The following is a 21,476-nucleotide window of genomic DNA, read 5'->3' on the forward strand; positions in this document are numbered from 1 at the left end:
TTAACCCAGACTTTTTTAGAGTGCAAGGTAAAAGAAAATAGGACCAATGGACAATGGACAATGAAAATTGGTAAATTACCCAGAGGACCAATGCCCTGCAGAGTTTAGCTCCAATCCTGATCAAATACACATGAGCAAGCTAATCGAGGTCTTCAGGATCACTAGAAAATCATAGGTAGGAGAGTTTGATCAGGGTTTGAGCTAAGCTCTGCAGGCCAGTGGCCCTCCAGGACTGATATGAGGAACCCTGCACTACAGCAAGGTTTAGACTTGGACAGAATTCATATGTAGCAATAGCATGACATATGCTGCTAACAGGCAGTCAAGCACAGAGGGGCAATTCACCACAATGGAATAATTCAGGACTGACTACCTCATTCCAGAAAGCTGCCATGTAAAAATAGCTCCCTTTCTGCATCAGTCTGGCTTATCAACAGTGTTGCAAAGAGGAACAAAGAAGTCGATTCACAAATTGCCTTACAAAATGGGTTTGACAGAAAATTCTGCATTGAACTTTAACTTAAACTAAAATGTGCTGCCATGTTTGTCGATACTCACATTTAAAAACTAAAGCTGTCCTGTCAATAATGTAACTGAGGAGAAAGAGGCAAGCTGTAATTAAAATGAGTATCAGCAACACTCATGCTGGGCATCAGCTATTTTTTTGCCATGACATGCAACTCTGCTTCAGTTGTCATTAATGAGCTCCATTTAATGAGACATATGTGCCGCTCTTCATAAATCAGATTTTCTTTCTTTTTTGTATTGGACTTGTAAACTCCTTAAGACGTTGATGTTATTAAGTACTTCTTTAGGACATTTTTTGGATTGACAATCTGAATTCCCAGTCTGAAAAAACAGGCTGGACATTCTACTAAATATCCACATTTCGTTTGAGTTCCATATGATGATTTTATTTTCCTTAATCAAAAATTAATGGAGTAAATTTAGTTGTTACACTTATGTTAGTAATTGTTAACTAGGCTATTGCTTTATTGCAGTTGTTATCAACCAACTTTGCATGTGTGGATGAAAAAGACCATTTTGCAAAAAAACTTTTTGACAAAAAACTGACAAAGCATAAACTAAAGCATACAGGTGTGAAAGCATTCAGCAAACCATGACAGAAAACTCAACAGCAAAACCTTAACAAGCTAGCCTATGCATGTATGTTTATTTGCAACCCCAAATTATCTGGTCAGCAATAAACAATTATACACAATTAGTATTTGAGTACCATTAGGTCTACCTTCAGGCTGTGTGGAGCTTATCAGTGATCATTTGGGACTGTATCTTTCTAGTGAGTGTTCGATATACATTAAGGGGATCCTGAACCCCAGCCATTGCTGAGGTTTTAAAACTCTGTCTGGCACCAAGGACCCCAGCCAAAAACACAAACCACCTGCTCTCCCCTTAACTCAGATCAAAGAGGAGGAAACTCATGGAAAATGACAGAAAGAGAAATCAAGTTCAAGCCCTAAAAACAAAGCTCAGATCACATGACCAACAGACATTACCACAATAAGTGATTTAAAGAAGTACTGAAGTATGTATACTTGTATGAAGTATGAGTTTCTTGTCATGCGTCTTGGGCTTTATCAATGCAATTATGAAGAGAAGGCCTGAATATGGTTATGCCAGACTCGGACTCAGACAGCACACCCACGGACCACCCACAGTCTGTTCACAACCATCTGATGCATACTGACACAAAATGGGCAAAAACTGTCTGAAAACTTGCAGTTTCATTTTGGCTTTATGCAATTTTTTAGAGTTGGGTTGTTTACAAGGTTAACACAATGTGCAAATCTTTGAAATAAGATGATATGTTGGTAATAGCAAGCAAACCAAATTTCCACAACCAGACATGCATAATTGCACACTGTGTTTTCTAAGTTACATCTTTAAAATGTATACTTTTGATAAAGTCTACACAATTTCCCTCCATTTTCTCCAGTGTTATTCTGCCTGGTTGTCAACCGACACTGCTGTGCAATTATTTGAATTGCAGTTTGAATTGGACGTTTGTTTTTTTCGCCCATACCACATCAATAGGTTTTATGTCGAACGTCACATGAACAAACAGGAAACAGGTCTCATCGAATCAGCTTGATGGAGAAAGTTAAATATAAACTGACAGCAATATCTATGGACGTTTGATGTAATCACCTACCCTACTTTTTTATTGTTGGTGTTTGATTCCAATTTAATATCAAAATGTTAGTGAGAAGGAAAAAAAAAACAGTTAACTTTTACTGCATTTGCAATGGACATAGTTTATGCTCATCTTGGGTAGCACCTTTAAAGGCATCTTGAGTAAAACATATCTATATTTATTTAACGGAGCACATCAAAACACTGGAAGTGATGCAACCTGTTTTACAGAATAAGGAAGCTTGTTGAGCATAACCCCCATTATTGTAGCATCAACTAAACCATAGCCCATGGAGTGTCTAATCCAGCTTCTGGAATGCCAAAGTCCTATAGTAAACACATTTGTCTGAAAGTTTCTAGGGCTGTGTTCGAAATCGCCCCAGGGCACCATTTGAGGGATCAGCCATTTGTAGAGGTGCCGAAACCATAGTGGATGTTATCGAGTGCACTCATTCAATTATGCACCGCAATAATGAGCGTACAACCGATATACGCACAACGGCTAGAGAATACCCACAATGCACTGTGAGGGTCACACCAAACGAATTCCCGCGTCCCACCAGAAGATGGCGTCCACAGCTGAATCATACATCCATCTATTTTCCAAACCGCTGGTCCAATGTGGGTACAGCGTAATATCATACAGGTATAAATTCCTTCCTTAATTGATTATTAAATTGTTAGAGGTTTATACATAGTTTTCAAGACAAATTCAAGATAAATCTTTTCATAACTAATGGAGCTGCCAGTTTCGTAAGTGCCAAATAATTTTAAGACACCAAGCACAAACTACGCAAAAGCTCAGTCCTTCTGGCAAACAAAAAAATAAGTTTTAAAAAAATGCTCTACTCAAAACTGTGACAGAGATTACCAATATAATGTAAACACGAATGTATATAGTTCTAAACCACCAGGAAAACAAAGTATCTACAGTTCTTGCCATTCAAATTAAAAATCAATGGGACATTTCACATTCAAAATAAAACCACTACTAATAACGTCCTATCTTGGGGTGTAACATGAGGCATTTGGACTGTCCTGCCTTGATACTGAAAGAGGCGATGGGAAGCTGGCAGGCCTTCGCTGCCAAATCCTGACCCATTACATAACACACTCCCTGTACTGACACTCTGATTATGAAAAGCCTGAAAAGGAGAGAGGACAAGCAGGAAGCAGCCTCATCCACCCTCCCCATCCATCGCTCCTCTGCGTGAGGGGAAAGACTAAAAAGTCCAAATGTACAGCTCCAGCTACTTCTCCAATCAGAGCCTCTCTATTTAAATGCAAATAAAGCTGTGTGGCAGCTGAACAGCTTGGACGGAGGTGAGATGCAGAGCCCCCTGGTCCTTCTGGGGCCCTTGGTCTGGTGCTCATCCGCTGGGTCTTAAAAATGTTTATTAATAAGCAACCAGCTGATAGGAAATCAAGGGTCTCAGGCAAATTCAAGATTGTGAGTAGCTGATGCATAACATGTCCCTTTTATTTTAACTAATATCAAGAGTTTGGTTTATAATTTGCAAAACATACACAATGTCCTCTAAAAGGTCGCCATTTCTCTTTTCAACATTTTAATTGCCTTTTTGGCTAGTTCATTTTAATTGGTCAGTGTGACGGATAAATTGAAGTATAAATAAATTAAAAATAGTCCATAACTACCTCTATACAATAAAAATACAATTAAAGTTTGAAAGAGTATACATTTGTCAGGTAACCTAAAAAAAAGTTTAATTTTGTTACATTGCTTATTAATTATTTTATTATTTTTCATTACTTTATTATTGTATTATTTATTATAATTAAATATATATATAAAAATATATATATGTATATTTTAGAGAAATATAAAAAAACATAATCAGACAAACAAGATTAGGTTACAAAAAAGTAATATTAAAAATATTGGTCAGTGTTGGTTTGGCCCAATGGACATCCTTGTTCAAGGCTTTGATTGAATATTAGTTGCTATGGCAAAAGTCACCCTCTGCTTGCATTGAGAGTGAATGAGAAGGGCATTCTATGAATCACATAACTGTGCGGCACTAAGCAGCCCTGCAAAAACTATTGAGTGGTGTGTTCGCCTGTGAGTGTGTTTGTGTGTGGTAGGGCCATAAATTACTGCTGGCCACTCGGCCTGTATCACATTAACCTGTCATTTACATTCCTGCTGTGTGATGTATGGTCAAGGGGGGTCTACAACCCAGATTTAGAGCAGGTAGACCAATTCACAAGCCACAAATGATGAAAAGTTGTTCAAACAAAAGGGAAAGAAAAAACAGACACTCAGGCACATATGTTTTTGTGTTACAATAGAAACTAGGTCTACTAGTTTTCTTGTATTTACAAAGCTTTCAATTGTTCCTTTTAAAGCATCATTGAGATGTAGTCATTCAAACATCTTTGGCCATTGTGTCATATCACAATGTTTGAGCATCCTGTCATAACTGTTGCGTTTGTCTGTTCCATTCCCTTGCACTAGCAATTTTTGAAAGCAATAACGCATCATGTAGTGCAAACGCCCCCTGAAAACATGTTTGATTGGGGCCAATTATACTTAGTTTCATTAAGATCAAACTGTCAACAAGCAATCCATCGATATGCACATGCATTTCTTCAATCTAGAAAGAATCTAACACCTGACTAGGGTTGTAACGGTATACCGGTATGGCGGTTTATCGCGATATTGACTTGTACGATTATCATATCGTGAACATTTGCTTATCCACGGTTTTGGAAAAAAAATTAAAGCAGATCTCAAATGCGCATATGCAACTTATTTCCACTTGACTACTCCACCTATACATGTGCACTGGAGAAAATGTCTGAGACTGAGGCTGCGAATTCTTCGAAAAAAAAGTTAAAATCTGCAGTGTGGGAATACTTTGGGTATCCGAAAAACGAACGTGGGTTTTTCCTTGAAGATTGATATCCAGTTGTGTCCAGAAATGTGGACGAAGAGTGGCTGCAAAATGAGGAAATATGTCAAATATGTTCTCCCATATTCGCGAACACCTTCCCTCCCTGCAGATAAAGTTCCATTTATAACTTAAGTCCATATTATTTACGTGTTGCTGAGGGAATTTACAATATAACGCAGATGTCACGTAAAATGCGCGATTTGATAGATGGATGAATAAATCTAAAATATAGCTGTGCAATAAATAAAATCGCTATATGAGTGTGTCTATTAAACAGCGCAAAAAACTGTAAATCTATATTCTGCTTGTTCAGCGTGTCTGTGTGAATGAGCAGCACCGTTTCACCTAGTATATACTCAAGTATGTGGGACGTTCATGGTGTTTAAAGCATCTGCCGTCTCACTCACTATATAAGGACGTGAACACATGAACATATCCAGAGCTGCTCTGAGAGAACTAAATAAGCATTTCATAATTTTGTTGAAAATAATCATTGTCAAATACACTCTGACTGAAACTCATAGGAGTTTAGTACAACCTGTCAAAATAAAAATTATCTTAAATAATAATTAATAAATTAAGAATTTTATTAATTCAATTGATCAAACATGTTTGTTCAAATGGGAGATCTGCAGCTTTATTTTTTCTTATTTTTTCAAAAGGTAGATTAAAAAAGTTTGTTTTAATAAACCATATGTTCAACCAAAAAACCCTATCAGTTTTCATTAATTTAAGGTTCATTGCAGCTGATAATAATAATCATTGTTTAATACCGTAAACCGTGAAACCGTGATATTTTCTGAGACTATTATCATACCGTGAAAATCTCATACCGTTAAAACCCTACACCTGACCTGAGGAAATATAACATGGGAAAGTTGACATACAAATCATTCATTTTGTCTCTTAGCTTTGAGGGTAACAAGTAACTGGGCTAAAGCTAAACCTGTTTTATCAAGCTAAACCTGTTTTTTTACCAACTTTAAATGTTTTGAATTACTATGGTAGGAATTCTGAGGAAACCTCTTTTTTCATACAACAAAACATTCTTAACCCAATTATGCTTAATAACCCGACAATGCATGTGATCATGTAAACGCGTTAACCTGTTTTCCTTCATCGGGGTAAGGTCATAAACGGCTTAAGCATAAACCGATAATCACAGCTACATTTTTGTCCCTTACGCCAATTGTAAGAATCTAAGAATCTAACACCTGACCTGAGGAAATATAACATGGGAAAGTTGACAGACAAATCGTTCATTTGTCTCTTAGCATTGAGGGTAACAAGTAACTGGGGTAAAGCTAAACCTGTTTTATCAAGCTAAACCTGTTTTATCAAGCTAAACCTGTTTTTTTTTTAGCATGCATCCTTTCAACTTTAAATGTTTTGAATTACTATGGTAGGAATTCTGAGAAAACCTCTTTTTTCATACAACAAAACAGACAGTAACCAGGGGCTGTTAAACTCCAAAAGGAGCTTGTGCAAATTGAATCTTTGTGGACACTAGACACATGAGAACAAACAGCATTTGTCATAAATGTTGAATCTGGAGTGAAGCATCTCAAGGCACCAATGTCTGCGATCACGAATGTGATTTTAGAATGAAAGATTTTAAACAAAGAGAAAGCTCTCTTATAGCTACAGAAGAATTATAGTGCGTGACTCCTGTTGACAACCTTCCTGATGCTTTATGTTGCTTTTTGGGGCTCAGAAGTACAAATCACCATCCACTTTACAAGAGCAGCTTGAACCTCTGACATTCTGGCCAATCATCTCCTTGTGTGTTTCACAGAAAGAAAGAAAAAAAAAATCAAACAGTTGGAACAACTTAAATGTAATTGTATATTATAATAATTTTAGCAGTTCCTTTTAAAGTGCCCCTATTATGCTTTTTCGAACATTATCCTTTCATGAAACTGTTTTTGAATGTAAAATATCTGCAAAGTTTTAAAGATAAAAATGCATGACAAATAAACGTATTGTCTCCTAAAAGAAAGAATCGATTTTGAACTGCTGAAATAAGTCATCAGCGATTCCAATCTCACTTCCTGTTACATACTTGCGTAACAATGTACAAATTTGCATAATGCTAAACACTGTTGTTGTAGCTGAAGTTGTAGCATGCACTTCTAAAGAATAAGGACTCGCACTGGAATTGATAAACCTACGCCATTGTTCTTATCACTGAGTGCATTTAAATGCACGTTCTTAACCCGATTATGCTTAATAAGCCGACAATGCATGTGATCATGTAAACGCGTTAACCTGTTTTCCTTCATCAGGGTAAGGTCATAAACGGCTTAAGCATAAACCGATCATCACAGCAAGATTTTTGTCCATTACGCCAATGCGTAACATTAAACACATGTAAACGCATTAACCTGCTTTCTGTCAGCTTATTGAAGTGCGCACGTGATACTGTATGTGACAGAAACACGTCCTTACTGTGGATTTAAGCACATCCAGACAGAGCGAGTGTTTTGCAGTAAGGGAGGAGGAAATATATCGCAAACTCACACTATTTCTTAGCCTAAGCAATTTATGACAGTGCTCTCTTATAAGAAAGTGGTACAGTCAAAATGCTGCATCTGTAACTGCATGAGTGCATAACATATGAGCCGTAAGTTCTCTGCTAATGTTGCAATACTCTTCTTCTGTTTTTAATGCTTTATTTAACATCACAACCGACAAATGAAATACTCTGAGTCAGATACGCAAATGATTGCATCTTGACATCACCACCGAGAAATTATCTGATTTATTAATAAAGTCTTGTAAACGTGGTTTACTTGCTTGATGAGTAATTGTTTTGCGTGTAAACCTGGATAACAGGCTATTTCAGTAAACAGATTTTTGTGAGTTATCAGTGTACTGGTGTGCATGTAAACAAGCTCACTGTGTATCAAGTGCTGAGGAAGCCTCTGGAGTAGTGATGGGTCGGTTATGAACGATTCGTTCATTTTGAACGAATCTTTAATATGCCTTAGGACTACCGAGTTGTCTCAGAGAGTGATTCGTTCATTCTGTGTTGACCGCGCATGCGCAACATCCTATGGGTTCTGTACTGGAAACAGAAATGATTAGTTCATCTCTCGAGTCTTCGGGTTCGGGTCCGAGTCTTTCGTTCTTCCTGTCAGTCCCATAGAAACTATGCTGTCAATAATATCAGAATGAGAAATGATTAGTTCAACTCTCGAGTCTTTGGGTCTGATTCTTCTGAGTCTTTCGTTCTTTTGTCTTGTGATGAACGAAGGATCTGAACCTGAAGACTCAAAAGATGAACTAATCAATTCTGTATCCAGTACCAACTGCATAGCTCAGCCTAGGGCTGGGCGATAAAACGGTATCAGTATTTATCGACCATTGTCGGTAACAATATAAAAAATTTTTAAAATGAAAGAAGAACGAAACTGCGCTATTCATTATTTTGTGCTTCACGGACCGTTTATCAGTTTGGAGTCCAATGTCAGTACAACGTGAGCTGATCTTGATCAAGTGACACTGTTACTACACAGCGCTAAGAGATCCAGTAAAGTAGGCATTTGAGGATCTGAATTCGCCACTGAAGTAATAGCATCGCTGCGAGATCTAGTGAGAAGCATTCTAATTTCTCCGATAGTAACGGATCAAACAGCGCTGACGTGGAAACCAGGAAAAACATTGTGCCATGAATGAACTATTTAAAGGCTTTAAATCCACAGATCAGCAACCTTTAAAATAGCAAAATAGGGGCAAAAATGTATTCTTTGGTTCCAATTATGACACACGATAGTGTAATCTCATTTGTTTTTGATGAGTGAGATAATCTGATTGTTGAATGCATGTAAAAAGTAAATTTATTGAATTTGCATTTGACCCTCTTCTGTACTCATCTTGACAGCTTGAAAGGCTCCTGTGAATTTCAAAACATTAATTATGCAATTTGCATGTGCATGTGTCAGGGGCACGGTGCTTCTGTTTAATTAAGCAAGGTTCCACATGAAGAAAATGCACGAGCAGGGAGTGGGAGGGTTTATGCTAATTTACTCACAGCTGCTCGTAAGGATTGTTTATCACCCTAACAGGGGATTTTACCAGCATGCATATTATGCTAGTTTTTCCACAGCGATTGGTTTGAGATGGTTGGGTCTCTTTAGGGCCGTTTCAGGAAGCTTGTAATGAAATGCAGATTTAAATCACTTGAGTCATGGTGTGATTTATTGCTACCTGGCTGGATTCATACGCTAGAGATGGAACTTATCAGGACAATGTGGTGATTGCTGCTCTGTTATTCACATGGTGATTTGACAGTAGTATGCATTAATGAGGACTAAAATTGGACTAAATATCATACCAGTATGACATCATGAAAGAACACTGAAGTGTGTCGTTAGCATTTGCGACCCTGTGGTTATACAAGTTCCAAAAGATGTTATTTCTGTTTTCATTTAATCACTCTCATGTGATATCTTTGTTAGAGGTCTAAAATTGAAGTTGTTATTCATTAACATTGATAAAATTCAATAATCAAACATCGAAAATGATACAGTGTCGGAACAAATTTAAGCTTGATTAAATACATGCTTTGTTTATAATAGGGAGGATGTTTTAATCTATGAAACTTGCAGGATTTTCTAATGGTACAAAGACCTCGTCAAAATATGTCAAAAATATGTCAAAAGATCAAGGCAAATTTGATTTCTCATATCATGACCACTTTAAAAGATGTGTGTGCAAATTACTCTTCATTCTCGTCTCTCCACCCTCCCTCTGTCTTTCTTTTCTTTACCCTTCATAATTTCAATCTTCATTCTTACATAATTTATTGTGCCTTCAATTATTAAGAATATTCTATTTTTCTTATCTGTTTCCAACCTTCTTTTCGTACATAATGTAGGTGAAATGTTTTATTATGATTATATATGCAGCCCTTCACCGTGGGGGTGAATGTCTCTGGATCTTCACTTTACATGTTTAACTTCACTACTGTTCTCTTGGGTTTACACCAACAGAGAGGTGCCAGACAGTCGGGCAGTTTGTGTTAATGTATTTGGATCTCATTCACCAAACGCTTTACTGATTGTTACAAAGAAATTTATCAAATGAGCTCCATGATTTTGACCACATCAAGATTATATTGTTGTTGGTGTTTTTATCCAATCAATTTGCTATAGTTAATTTGCTGTAATTGCAGAAAATCAAAGTGTCTCCATTAGCTAACAGAGCCCCAACACGGGTCTGTGTCATGGGGGTCCGTCTATCATTAACAAGCCAATCTGTGTCATTCGTAGCTTGCTGCTCAAACTCCCAAAGATTGAAGATAAAGCTCATTACTATTCTAGACTACATCTCCCTTGTGTAACCACCAGATCTGCTCTTGACAAAGACTGACTATGGTCTGTGACCTTCTGAATTTGAAGATCACCAAACCAAATGTGTTACAGAAGCAAATACAGTCTGAAAAAATATTATAATTATTATTTTTAGTGTTTATATAATTTTTTACTATCATTACTATTAATATAAAATATATCACTACAACTAATGTAAGCAAGTCCAGCTGGATTCATATATATATATATATATATATATATATATATATATATTCTGGCATTTTCAAAATTCTTGGGTACCATTTCATTTCAGAAGGGGGGGGGGGGGGTCTGGTGATCCACATTTTAATGTTAATGGCATTTGTTCAAGAAGAGAGTGCCAGTATTATAGATCACAAGTTATGTAAATCCAAAGTATGGGACAGGCCCCTCTATGCTTGAGAGCCATGTGGCCTTCTCAAACACTGAGGGGCAAGACTCTCTTTTAACAAAAGCTACTCAAGCGAGAATCACAGGCGTTTAGTGTGAAGGGATCCTTGAGTAGAAAAACAGACTTTGTAAATCCCACCGCAGATTCAGTGTGCATCACATTACACTTAATCCAAGGAATTCAACAGTTTTAAATGTTGAATATTAAAAAAAAAAACTGAGTAAAATTACCAAACCCTGTTCTGCTGCATAAGGAAACTCATTTTAAATAGATGCTAACTGGTAAAGTGTTATTTAAATACTATTAACCATTAATAATTAATGACTAATCTCTGTGATTATCCACCCTTTCTCTGAAGTTTACAAATTATCCATCCTTTTCATTTCAATGGCTAGGGTCCTTTGAACCTTCACTGTCATTGTTGAGTAGCCAATCAATGAACTGCTTCTGGAACGCCCTTTCAACCAAACCTAGTTAGTTTCTAAACAAGCTCAGTTGGACAAACAACAAATATACACTACACACACTAGAGCTGTTACAATACTTTGTGAATGGATGCATTTAGTCAAACAGAATCTGACATTGGACTCTATTGAGGTGGAAAGATTCTTGCAAATAGGAGGGAACAATATAACATCTGTGCATCTTGTTCACGAAAACAGATCACATCTAAACATCATCACTTGATCACTACAATACTTCTCTCTACACAGGCTCGCGTCCACATTGATTATATAATTATGTATTTTAATGGTCTTTGTTGCTTTCCCTTTAAAGGGTTAATTCACTCAAAAATGAAAATTTTGTCAGTAATTATTCACCCTCATGTTGTTCCAACCCCGTAAGACTTTCTTTAATCTTCGGAACAAAAATTAAGATATTTTTGATGAAATCTGAGACCTGTCTGAATCCTTCATAGGATGCCAGGCAATTTCATTCTGCCGGCCCAGAAAAGTTAGTAAAAACATCTTTAAAATAGTCCAAGTGACTACAGTGGCTCAATCTTAAGTTTATCATGCGACGAGAATACTTTTCGTCCGCAAATTTTTTTTAAAAAAATAACGACTTTATTCAACTATTCATTTTCTTCTGTGTGGGCCTCTGACGCGAGTTCACAAGAGCACCCCGACGTATGCGCGAGAACTGAGATGGCGCTCACGATCATTTGATGGGAAAGTGTGAAAGGTCAACCATTCATTTGGCGGCATTGGTAAGGCACTTTTACGTTTTCTCGTTGGTTTCTCACGATTCAGACATCCAGGAAATGCACACTTTGGAATAATTTTAAAGTATTCTCGTCGCTTGATAAACTTAAGGTTGACCCACTGTAGTCACTTGGACTATTTTAACAATGTTTTTACTAACCTTTCTGGACCGGCAGAATGAAATTGCCTAGAATCCTATGGAGTCAGACAGCTCTCAGATTTCATCAAAAATATCTTAATTTGTGTTCCGAAGATGAACGAAAGTCTTACTGGGTTGGAACAACATGAGGGTGAGTAATTACTGACAGAATTTTTATTTTTGGGAACTAACCCTTTAATACTAAATCTGCCAAAAGTAAATTGTAAACAAAGGAGAAGAATTAATTGAGCCCACTTGTCGCCTTGAAGGTCCACCCATCTGTGCAGAGAGAGTGACAATACAATACACCATTCTACCCAGCCAGCAACAAAAAACCCTCACCCAACCTTTCTAGTTTTTCACCAAAACAACGTGCACAAACACTTAATGTGCAGACCATTAATAGCAGGAATGAGTCACTGCAATAAAACACATTTGAATATATAAAACAATTCCTGTGGTTGCACAAAACCCCATGTCAACAGAATCAAAGTTACTAATGCTGTTATAATTTGATACATTTTTGACATGAGGAAAGGACTGATGGCTACAAAGCAGCAACTTCAGTCAGACAAACACCAAGTCAAACATTTGAGTAAAAACTGGCAGAAAGAAGCCAGAATATGACAATCAAGTCTTGATGAACAAATGCCAAACCACTGCATGGACTTCATTGCTGTCCTATTTACAAGACACAACAGTGTTTATCACAATTGCTTCTAGCAATATTTCTTATCTCAATAGTTATCTCCTTACGTCTCTAGCCAGAATGGCTACTTTAGTTACGTATTGGAAAATCATAACTGTTACTAGCAACAACCCAAATTCATTCTAGTGTCTAACAAGTGCTATTACCTAATAAATAAGTACTAGTAAAGTCGATACTACTAACTATTGGGAAAGTTCTAAACAGGAAATATCTAATAGGCCTACATTAATCACAAAATTATAGAATAATTACTAGCACGAATGCAATATGCACCACAACTATTGAAAACATACGGTACTAGTTGGAAGTGAATAGTTGATATCAGAACCACAGATCCAAATGTGTTACCAGTAACAATGGACTACATCTGACAATTGTGACGCCTAGAAGAAAAAGAATTGGTAGTAGCCTATGTAATGGGGGAAAAAATAATAATAACTAACAGAATAGATGAGGACTGGAATAAGACTACCAGTAGTAGTAGTTTAATAAAAGAAAGGCTATTAATTGAAATCATGGATGCTGAGGTTACTATGAAATAGCTGATAATTTTAAGGGATCAACGTAAAAACAGCTTGATTTTTACACAATCGGGCAAAACAAAGTAGCCTAATATTTGTTTATTTCGAGAAGCAGGTTATGCATCGGTTCAGTAAATATCCAAGTATCTCGCTGCAGGCCATGTGAAATAATCTTCATCTAAACTCCTCAGATCGATGCATAAAAGACAAGCCTACATACCTTTCACTTGCGTTTCATACTCCGCAATGATCTCCTTGTCTTTCTTAATCCTCGTCTGAGATGACATTTTTCTTGAGGTATAAATGTAGAATCCAGTGATATGTTGAGCTTGCGCGCGAGCCACTGTCACAGTTTGCAGCTTTTCCCCTTTTTCCTCACCAGTTACTCTCAGAAGTGTCCTTCAATGTTACATCGGCTGGTAAATCCTGATACTTTTCCCTTCAGAAAGAAGCAGCTGAAAGCACCCCGGGCACACCTGCACTTTCTCAGATCCGATCCCTCGCGTTCAGATGAGCTGCTGGGCTCTGGGAGAGGCTGCTCCTCCTTGCTCAAGATCTGCCATCTGAAGTGACTGAAGAAAATACAATTCCTATCTACAAGAAGAGGTTTGGGTATGAACTATGCGGCGTTGTGTCTGTGCCCATGCCGTTTATGTGGTCCTCAGGTCCGCATGCTCTGAAAGGAAGAGTTGAGATGGCATAATCTGAGCGTAATTGGGCTCCGATGCATATGAATCTCAGCGGCAGAGCAAAGAACAGAATTGCGCCCGAGCGTCGTATGTGACTCCTCCTATTGTCGAATTCACTCCCCCAACCAATCCAATCAGTTCCATATGCACCCCTCCCTGGGCACACGCACACACACACACTCACACACAGGGCGTTTCGTTTACACTTACATTCTCTGAAGCCAATGTATTTAGCTCAAGGTATCATTTTCCTCAGAGAGGTATCAGCATGTTTGTATTTTTGTCCCATTTCTAACTAAAATATGAAGTTATAGGCTACACACAGAAGATTGAATAGGGCTGTGAGTATCAATACTTCAGACAATGACCTGTAAGACCAGGCAATAAATGCATCACTCCCTATAGGCTAAATGACAATAAACAGGCCTACATGTACAGTCAATTGGTCATTGTTGGAAATCAACCCCCGTCAAGGTGATCATATGTTGTTTAATCCTGAAGGGGGGTTATTTTGCAATAATAACCAGCAGATTGTACATTATACTAAATAAATAAATGGACATGAAATAGCTACTGATCTGAGTGTTTATTCTGCAATAATGACCAGCTAACATGGACATGAAATATTGATTTTACTTTTAAACAATATACTTGTAGAGGCACCAAACTTAAGCACAGTCATAGGAAACAGGCACTGGACAATGGTCATTCAGAAATATCATTCTGTCCTTTGTATGCTGCAATGGACCTATTAAAGTATTCTACAGAGATGCATCTTAAAAACAACACAAATAAGGGCTTAATACAACATGAGGGTGAAAAAAAATGGATTTGATAATGCTTCAAGTTACAAAGTGAGTGAAAGGATCTTCGGGGAAGAGATACTATCATCAATCACCAGTATCTCTAATTCACTACATTACATTGCATTTGTCAGTTTAGACAGAAATGTGGTTAAAAGGGTGGCAGTTACCTGGAAAATGGGGAATGGAAGTTAACGACTTAACACTCCATCCATTCCAAACTTGCCATTCATGAGGACATTGTGAGGTCTAAAATGAAGCAGGAAGGGAAGTGTTTTAAGGGAACAAACAGCACAGATGTTCAATTCACACTCAAGTTTGTTTTTTTTTTCTTCTGTGTGTTTCATAATTAGTTTGATTTGCATAACATGACAGCATGTGCTAATGCGTTTGGAAGTATTAATCTAACATCTAATTTGTTTTGCATCTATAACCTTGATGCTCAAGATGAATTTAGAAAAATGTCCAAAAGCACCAAGCATGACAAGAGCTCTGTTCATTCAGGTGTCAGAGATGTTCAAAGATTTGATCTTCTGAGAAGTGAAACGGTGGCCTGACAGTTCCTGTCAGCGAGGTGTTTAAACCTGTGGTCTCAGAGACCCACATCAAAGCTCTGTCATCATGCCATTTTATCTGTGATCTTGCAGTGCAAGAGAAAAGCTCTTAGTGAAATGGGTCGTGGAGTGACACTGAAAAATACTTATAAATTGCGAGCTTAGAATTCAGTTACAAAATCAATAGTTATATGGGCATCAGAGCCATACAATAGCTTTTACACAAAAAATACAAATACAATAGGGCCTATATCTCTCCTGTTATGTTGTAATTTATTTTCAGCGTATATCTTTGGCTGCATTACTTTTGTATGTCTAGCTGTGGGTTGTGCGTGTCACTAACATATCCTTACGGTAATATTATCACTGATCTCTTCCTAAAAGTGTTCCTAAAGCCAACCAACACGAGCATCTTGAGCAGTGTTTAACATACAAGACACTTGACCTTTTCAAAGCGCACTTTCACAAGCTTACCTTCGGAATCTAAAATGGGATATGCAAACAGAAGGGTTAGAGGTTTGCATTTCTGATCTGAAAATAGAATTTTTATGAATATCCAATGATTCATAATCAATGCCACCATATGTTTGGTTACATTTTTGTGTTTTGAAGCATCACTATCAATTGAGAATGCTTTAAAACTCCAATTCAATTACTGAATTTGAATTGTAGCAAGGCCTTAAAGGTCATAGACAGACAGATGGATACAACAAACAATAGAACGACAATAGAGACAGATAGACAGACAGATAGATCCAACAAACATTAGCTAGAACAACAGACAGATAGACAGACAGACAGTTAAACAGAATGAACGATGGAAAGAACAATATCTACAGACAGACAGATAGGTCAAATGGCAGACAGACAAACAGGCAGATAGATAGATAGATAGATGATGGATAGAACAAACAATAGACAGCTACCGATAGACAGTAAGAAATTACAAAATGATGGAAGGACAGAAAGATCTATTCTTCAATTTAGAGTTTTGCCTAACTCTTTATCAATGTGAAGGAGGCTGGGTAACATTTTATAGAACATCATTGGCTATACTGGGGTAATGAACATCCCTACAGAGGCACAATAATGTGTTGTATCTTTTTGTTCATTGCAACAAAAATTACCAAGCAATTTACCAAGCTCTGTGCCCCTCCTCTCGCTTCATCACTTCTAGGCATCTCAGGGGGCAGCAGCCTGGGAAACTATGACTTCAGTGTTTTTGAGGGACAAAGCAGCATTGTGAAGTTCTTCTCAGTATTTCAGCTTGAAGAATAGCAGAGAGAGAAAGAGAGCTTCCTCCGAGAGACTCAAAACACCAGAATGAGTCACTGCTGAGAATATATGTGCCACAGAGGATTCTGTCTTGACCAATGCCAGGGTATTAGGCGACTGAAAATGAATGAAATTTGGACACATTAAGAATCTGGGAAAGATGTTTGGATGTACAGTCTTATGTTTTCTTTCGATTACAAGTCCAATATCTGCATGCTGCACATTTATCTTACGGAAATGAGAGGATTGAGATGAAATCTTACCTTCAGCTGCTCATACCGAGAGGATACCAGACAAAATCCTACATAAATGTTGCTATAACTAAGTATAATGCCAAGAGCTGGTTAGAAATCCTGGAAACACTTTACAATAAGGTTCATTAGTTAATAAACTTAGTTAAAGGTGCAATGTGTAAAAATTTTGAGTATCTATTAACAGAAATGCAATATGACATCCATAACTATGTTTTCAGTGGTGTATAAAGAACTTACTTAATAAAACTTACTTGTTTTTATTACCTTAGAATGAGACATTTATATCTACATAATCGCGGGCACCCCCTTCTAAGAAGGTCGACATATTGTGACGTCATGTTTCTACCGTAGCCAAACGCGAACAAACAGCGCTACAGAGCGCGTTTCGTCATTACCTTGAAAGAGAAGCAGCAGAAAGCTGGAAGCTATCCATAAACACCGTGAGTAGTGACTTTTCCCTTGTCAGTGGTGTCAAATATGTAGTTGGATTGTTTCATGTAACTTAGTTCTTCTCCCTCGCTGTGTAATGCATTTGCTATGGGGATAATGTGCTGGTTACGTTCGTGAGACAGCTGATTAGTACTCTTGTTATTGACCGTAAAACAAACGGGGATTAGGAGTCTAGGGGATAAGGAGGCGCACGCGCTGTTACAATCATGCCATTTTTGCCGCGCGCACCTTTGGGCTCATGCTGACGCGTCGAGTTTAAACAAGGCTTTACGCTTTAACCAGCTCAGCCACAGTAACAGCTCATATTAGCCAGCTAAACTTTTACTACCCTGTTAGAAAAAATATATAGTTGCATAGTTTCATGTGGTTCTTCTCCCTCGCTGTATTATGGGTTTGCTATGTGGGGGGAAATGTGCTGGTTACGTTCGTGAGACAATCAGCTGATTACTATTATATTATATATTAAGACCCTTGATCCTCACCTGACTATGGCTTTGTAAACTTTATCCATGGTTTGGTTTATAATGGACTGTGGTACAGAAACAGTGACAATGTTACACACTCTTGGCTTACTCTGGCTAGGCTATTCTCTGCTGTCTCAGGCGACGATATGTTTGTCCCATGTTAGACACCGTAGCTTCTTCGAAAGGGAGGGGTGAGCAGTGGGCTGAGCCCTCAGTGCAACTCGCAGCCGAACCGCTAGATGTCGCTAAAAATCACACACTGCACCTTTAACATGAACTAAGAATGTTAACATGAACTATACTGTAGTTAATATTTATTTAAACATTTACTAATACGTTATTGAAATCAAAGGTTGTATTTGTTAACATTAGTTAATGCACTCAGAACTAACATGAACAAACAATGAACAGCTGCATTTTTATTAACTGACATTCACAAAGATTAATAAATACTGTAACAAATGTATTGCTCATTGTTAGCTTATGATAGTTAATACATTAACTAATATTAACTAATGAACCTTATTGAAAAGTGTTACCAAAATCCTGAATATTTCCTGCATATACTTCCCATTCTTTTATCATCCACATCTGGCAGTCAGCTGCACTGGGATATTCCCTGACATTGTGCAATGAATCCAGGTTAAATTATTTCTGTCATATAAGCAAAAATAGCATTAACAAAATATTTTCCTTCCCACTTTTTATTAGAAGGAGACAGTGGAAACGATAGGGAAATGGTATCTGGAAATGTCTCTGGCCAATTTCAGACTCTCATTTTTTAAACTTCCTTTCTAAAATTCTAGAAAAACAGGAAGCATACTAAAACTTGGTTCATACCATAAGTAAAACTTGGGATAAAGAAGAACAAAAGAATAAACCCTGGGTTGTATAATTTTCTTATTTAGTAATTATGATATAATTTCCATATGAATTTAAAAAAATCAACAACAAAAAATCAATATCATGTTTCCAGTACACGTGGAACACTTTATGCACATAAGTGAACACTTTTACTTATCTATACACTGCATTGTGCATGTTATGTAGATAAAGTGAGAAAGATAGCAAGAGAGAAAGAGAGATGGATTGATATAAAAGATGAGAGATGAGTTGGTGGTGGTTGGTAATGCACAGTATCAGATATGACACATATTTAAACTGACATGCCACCACTGACAGGTCACTGGGGGGAAAAAATATTTTTTTACAGAGTGTTTAAAAGATTTAGCCTTTTTAGTGCTGTCAACGTGCTGGTCGATAGTCACAGTTCAGCTCATGTAGCACGGCGTTCGGGGTTCGACTGGTCGAGACTGTTTTCCAAAGATGGCTCCTGCCTGTATACGCGAAGTGTACTGTCTTTATAAAGTATCTCCTTATTAAACTCTCTGTACACTTACAAGGTTCTCAATGCTTCGGTTTGCAGGTAGAGACCCTCATTATGCTTCCGTGTGGGGCTATTTTGAGCCTTGTTATTAACTAGCGATTTTTATTTTTACTTATTGTATGCCCTATATACTAGTGTTATAAGCTCATCTGTGGTAAAACTAAAACTAAAGATAAAACTTGGTACTTTTGATTATCATGAAAACGCATCCCAGAGAACGGTCGACTCGGTACCCGCCATCATGTGTTCATTATTGGCCGGAATTGTCCTTTAACTCTACAACAGCTCTGGAACAATGTTTAGATATTATAAAAAGTGCTATGCAAATACATTTACATTGCATTAAAAACTTTATATATCCAAAATAATAGGGTCAAAAAATTACGAAGTCAGTATTTTCAACGTAATATGTAAAATGTTGTCCTGGCTTCATTACAGTAACAATATAAAAAGTTTATTTAAGTTTGCAAACAACAGTATAATATAATAGCTTTTTCTCACAATATAAATGAGTTTTTAAAACATAAAATGATGTAGTTATCTATATATTTTAAGAAGGGATCACTTTAAAGGGACTAAGTGTAGTTTTTTAGGTATTTTATTATCTAAAATCAATATTTTTATTCATAAATATGTCCTCAATGGTGTACAAATACCTCTTCCAATTATCTGACTTATCCTCGTAAACGAAGAATTTATTATCTTTATATACATGTGACGGGTAGGTCCACGGAAACTTCCATGTCGTTCCGCCATCTTGAAAAACTATAATAGCAGAGGGTTAAAAAAGTACTAGGCCAACGCGTTTCCATAACGCGTTTTCGTTCAGAGCCAGCGTCACGTAACTGAAAGCAGCAGAAACGGAGGAGCAGAGCAGTGAGAGGCGCTTGTCACTGCCCCGGCAACTTTAAAAGGCTGCATTGCACTGTTATTTTTAATGGCATACATATGCCGAGCCACAGGAGAAGAAATCCTCGTCGCCAAAAAAGTCCAAAATTGAACGTAAAAGGAAACGTGACCGGAGATTACAAAAAACAAGAGTCAATGTCCTGATAGCTTTTTCCAGGTGGAAAGATTTCAAAAGAGACGCTGAAGTCCTGCTTTCTCCTCAACAGGTTGGCTAAGTCAATATTACAGTCTTAATTACATGCTTTTTTTCATTGCTTGGTTGTGTACTTTATTATATAGACAGTAGTAGAACGTAATTTTATAGTTAAAAGTTAAACAGGCTCTTTGATGAATAGCAGCTATTGAATAAAGTTGAGAAGGTGCTAAAAACAACGTTTGTAAGTTTACTTTTTGTAACCTAGAAATTCTATAAGAATATATTTTAATATAGCATATGATTGTTCTTGCATTGTTTGTCATATCTTTTTGATACATAACAGCTACCGTAGATGCAACACGCATTTGAAAAAGCGAGGCGCTGGAGAGCACAATTCGTTTAAATGCAAAATACAATTTCACCGCTAGATGGGAGAAATTCCTACACAATGTCCCTTTAAAATCCCACAAATACTTTGCAGTTTCTCTTGGCTAAGGTTATGATTAACTTCAAGCTGATCACTTAGGCCTGACAAACAGTAGCATTTGTTGCAGTTTCTTTGAATGGTAAATTGTCTGAACTGTATAGACTGGAGTATCACAGGCCATCAAACCAGTGAAGACTCACTTTTCCTGGCAAGCATCACCAGTTTGCCTTAATTACACACACACTGTGAACTATTATCACAGATTTGTTTCAAGGACAAAAATGTGTCTAAAAAGCTCTATGTCTTGTTTTCTTTCAATACTTTGACAAATTCTTCTTCCTTCTATGTTGTACTTTAACCTCTCTTAACTTTCCGTTCATGTCATTATTTCCACTTCCACACGTCTCAATCTGACTTATCTCATCCCTCTTTATTCATATAAGGAGAGTGTTCATTCTGAGGGACAGTGTTTCAGGGGAAACACAGGGCTATAGTTGAAATCATGTGTGGTGGTGCTCACAAATAGACTGAGGCTACACACTGCAACCCCTGCAGCACACAATAACAATCAGTCCCATCTGGCTGACAGCACCAGTTCTCCATCCCCCAATCCAGTCTCACCTCACGTGATCTCTCTCTTCTCCAGCTCAGACTGCAGACAAAAAGTCTTTTCAGAACTCCTGTCTTTGAAGTTTGTGCTGTCAAACTATGGGATAATTTGCATGAATTAAAATAGTAGT

General features: G+C 37.3%; 1 protein-coding gene across 3 annotated transcripts in view; it reads right to left on the reverse strand.

Moving 5' to 3' along the window:
* Positions 1–14,183, reverse strand: part of srgap3 (SLIT-ROBO Rho GTPase activating protein 3) — a 100,999-nt gene extending 86,816 nt beyond the window's left edge. The window contains exon 1 of one of the 3 annotated variants that reach the window (XR_013192971.1): positions 13,609–13,793. Coding sequence is in view for 2 of the 3 variants with exons in the window: in XM_077198172.1 (XP_077054287.1) it covers positions 13,609–13,675 (67 nt within the window). In the remaining variant the exon portion in view is untranslated. Of the gene's footprint in view, positions 1–13,608 lie in introns of all 3 variants that reach the window. The other 2 variants (XM_077198172.1, XM_077198173.1) reach the window with 2 other exon arrangements.
* Between the last annotated feature and the right edge of the window lie 7,293 nt (positions 14,184–21,476).

This window comes from Siphateles boraxobius, unplaced genomic scaffold, assembly GCF_051911475.1.
Source record: "Siphateles boraxobius isolate OS27281-9 unplaced genomic scaffold, OSU_SipBor_1 41, whole genome shotgun sequence".
In the NCBI taxonomy this organism is placed as follows: Eukaryota; Metazoa; Chordata; class Actinopteri; order Cypriniformes; family Leuciscidae; genus Siphateles; species Siphateles boraxobius.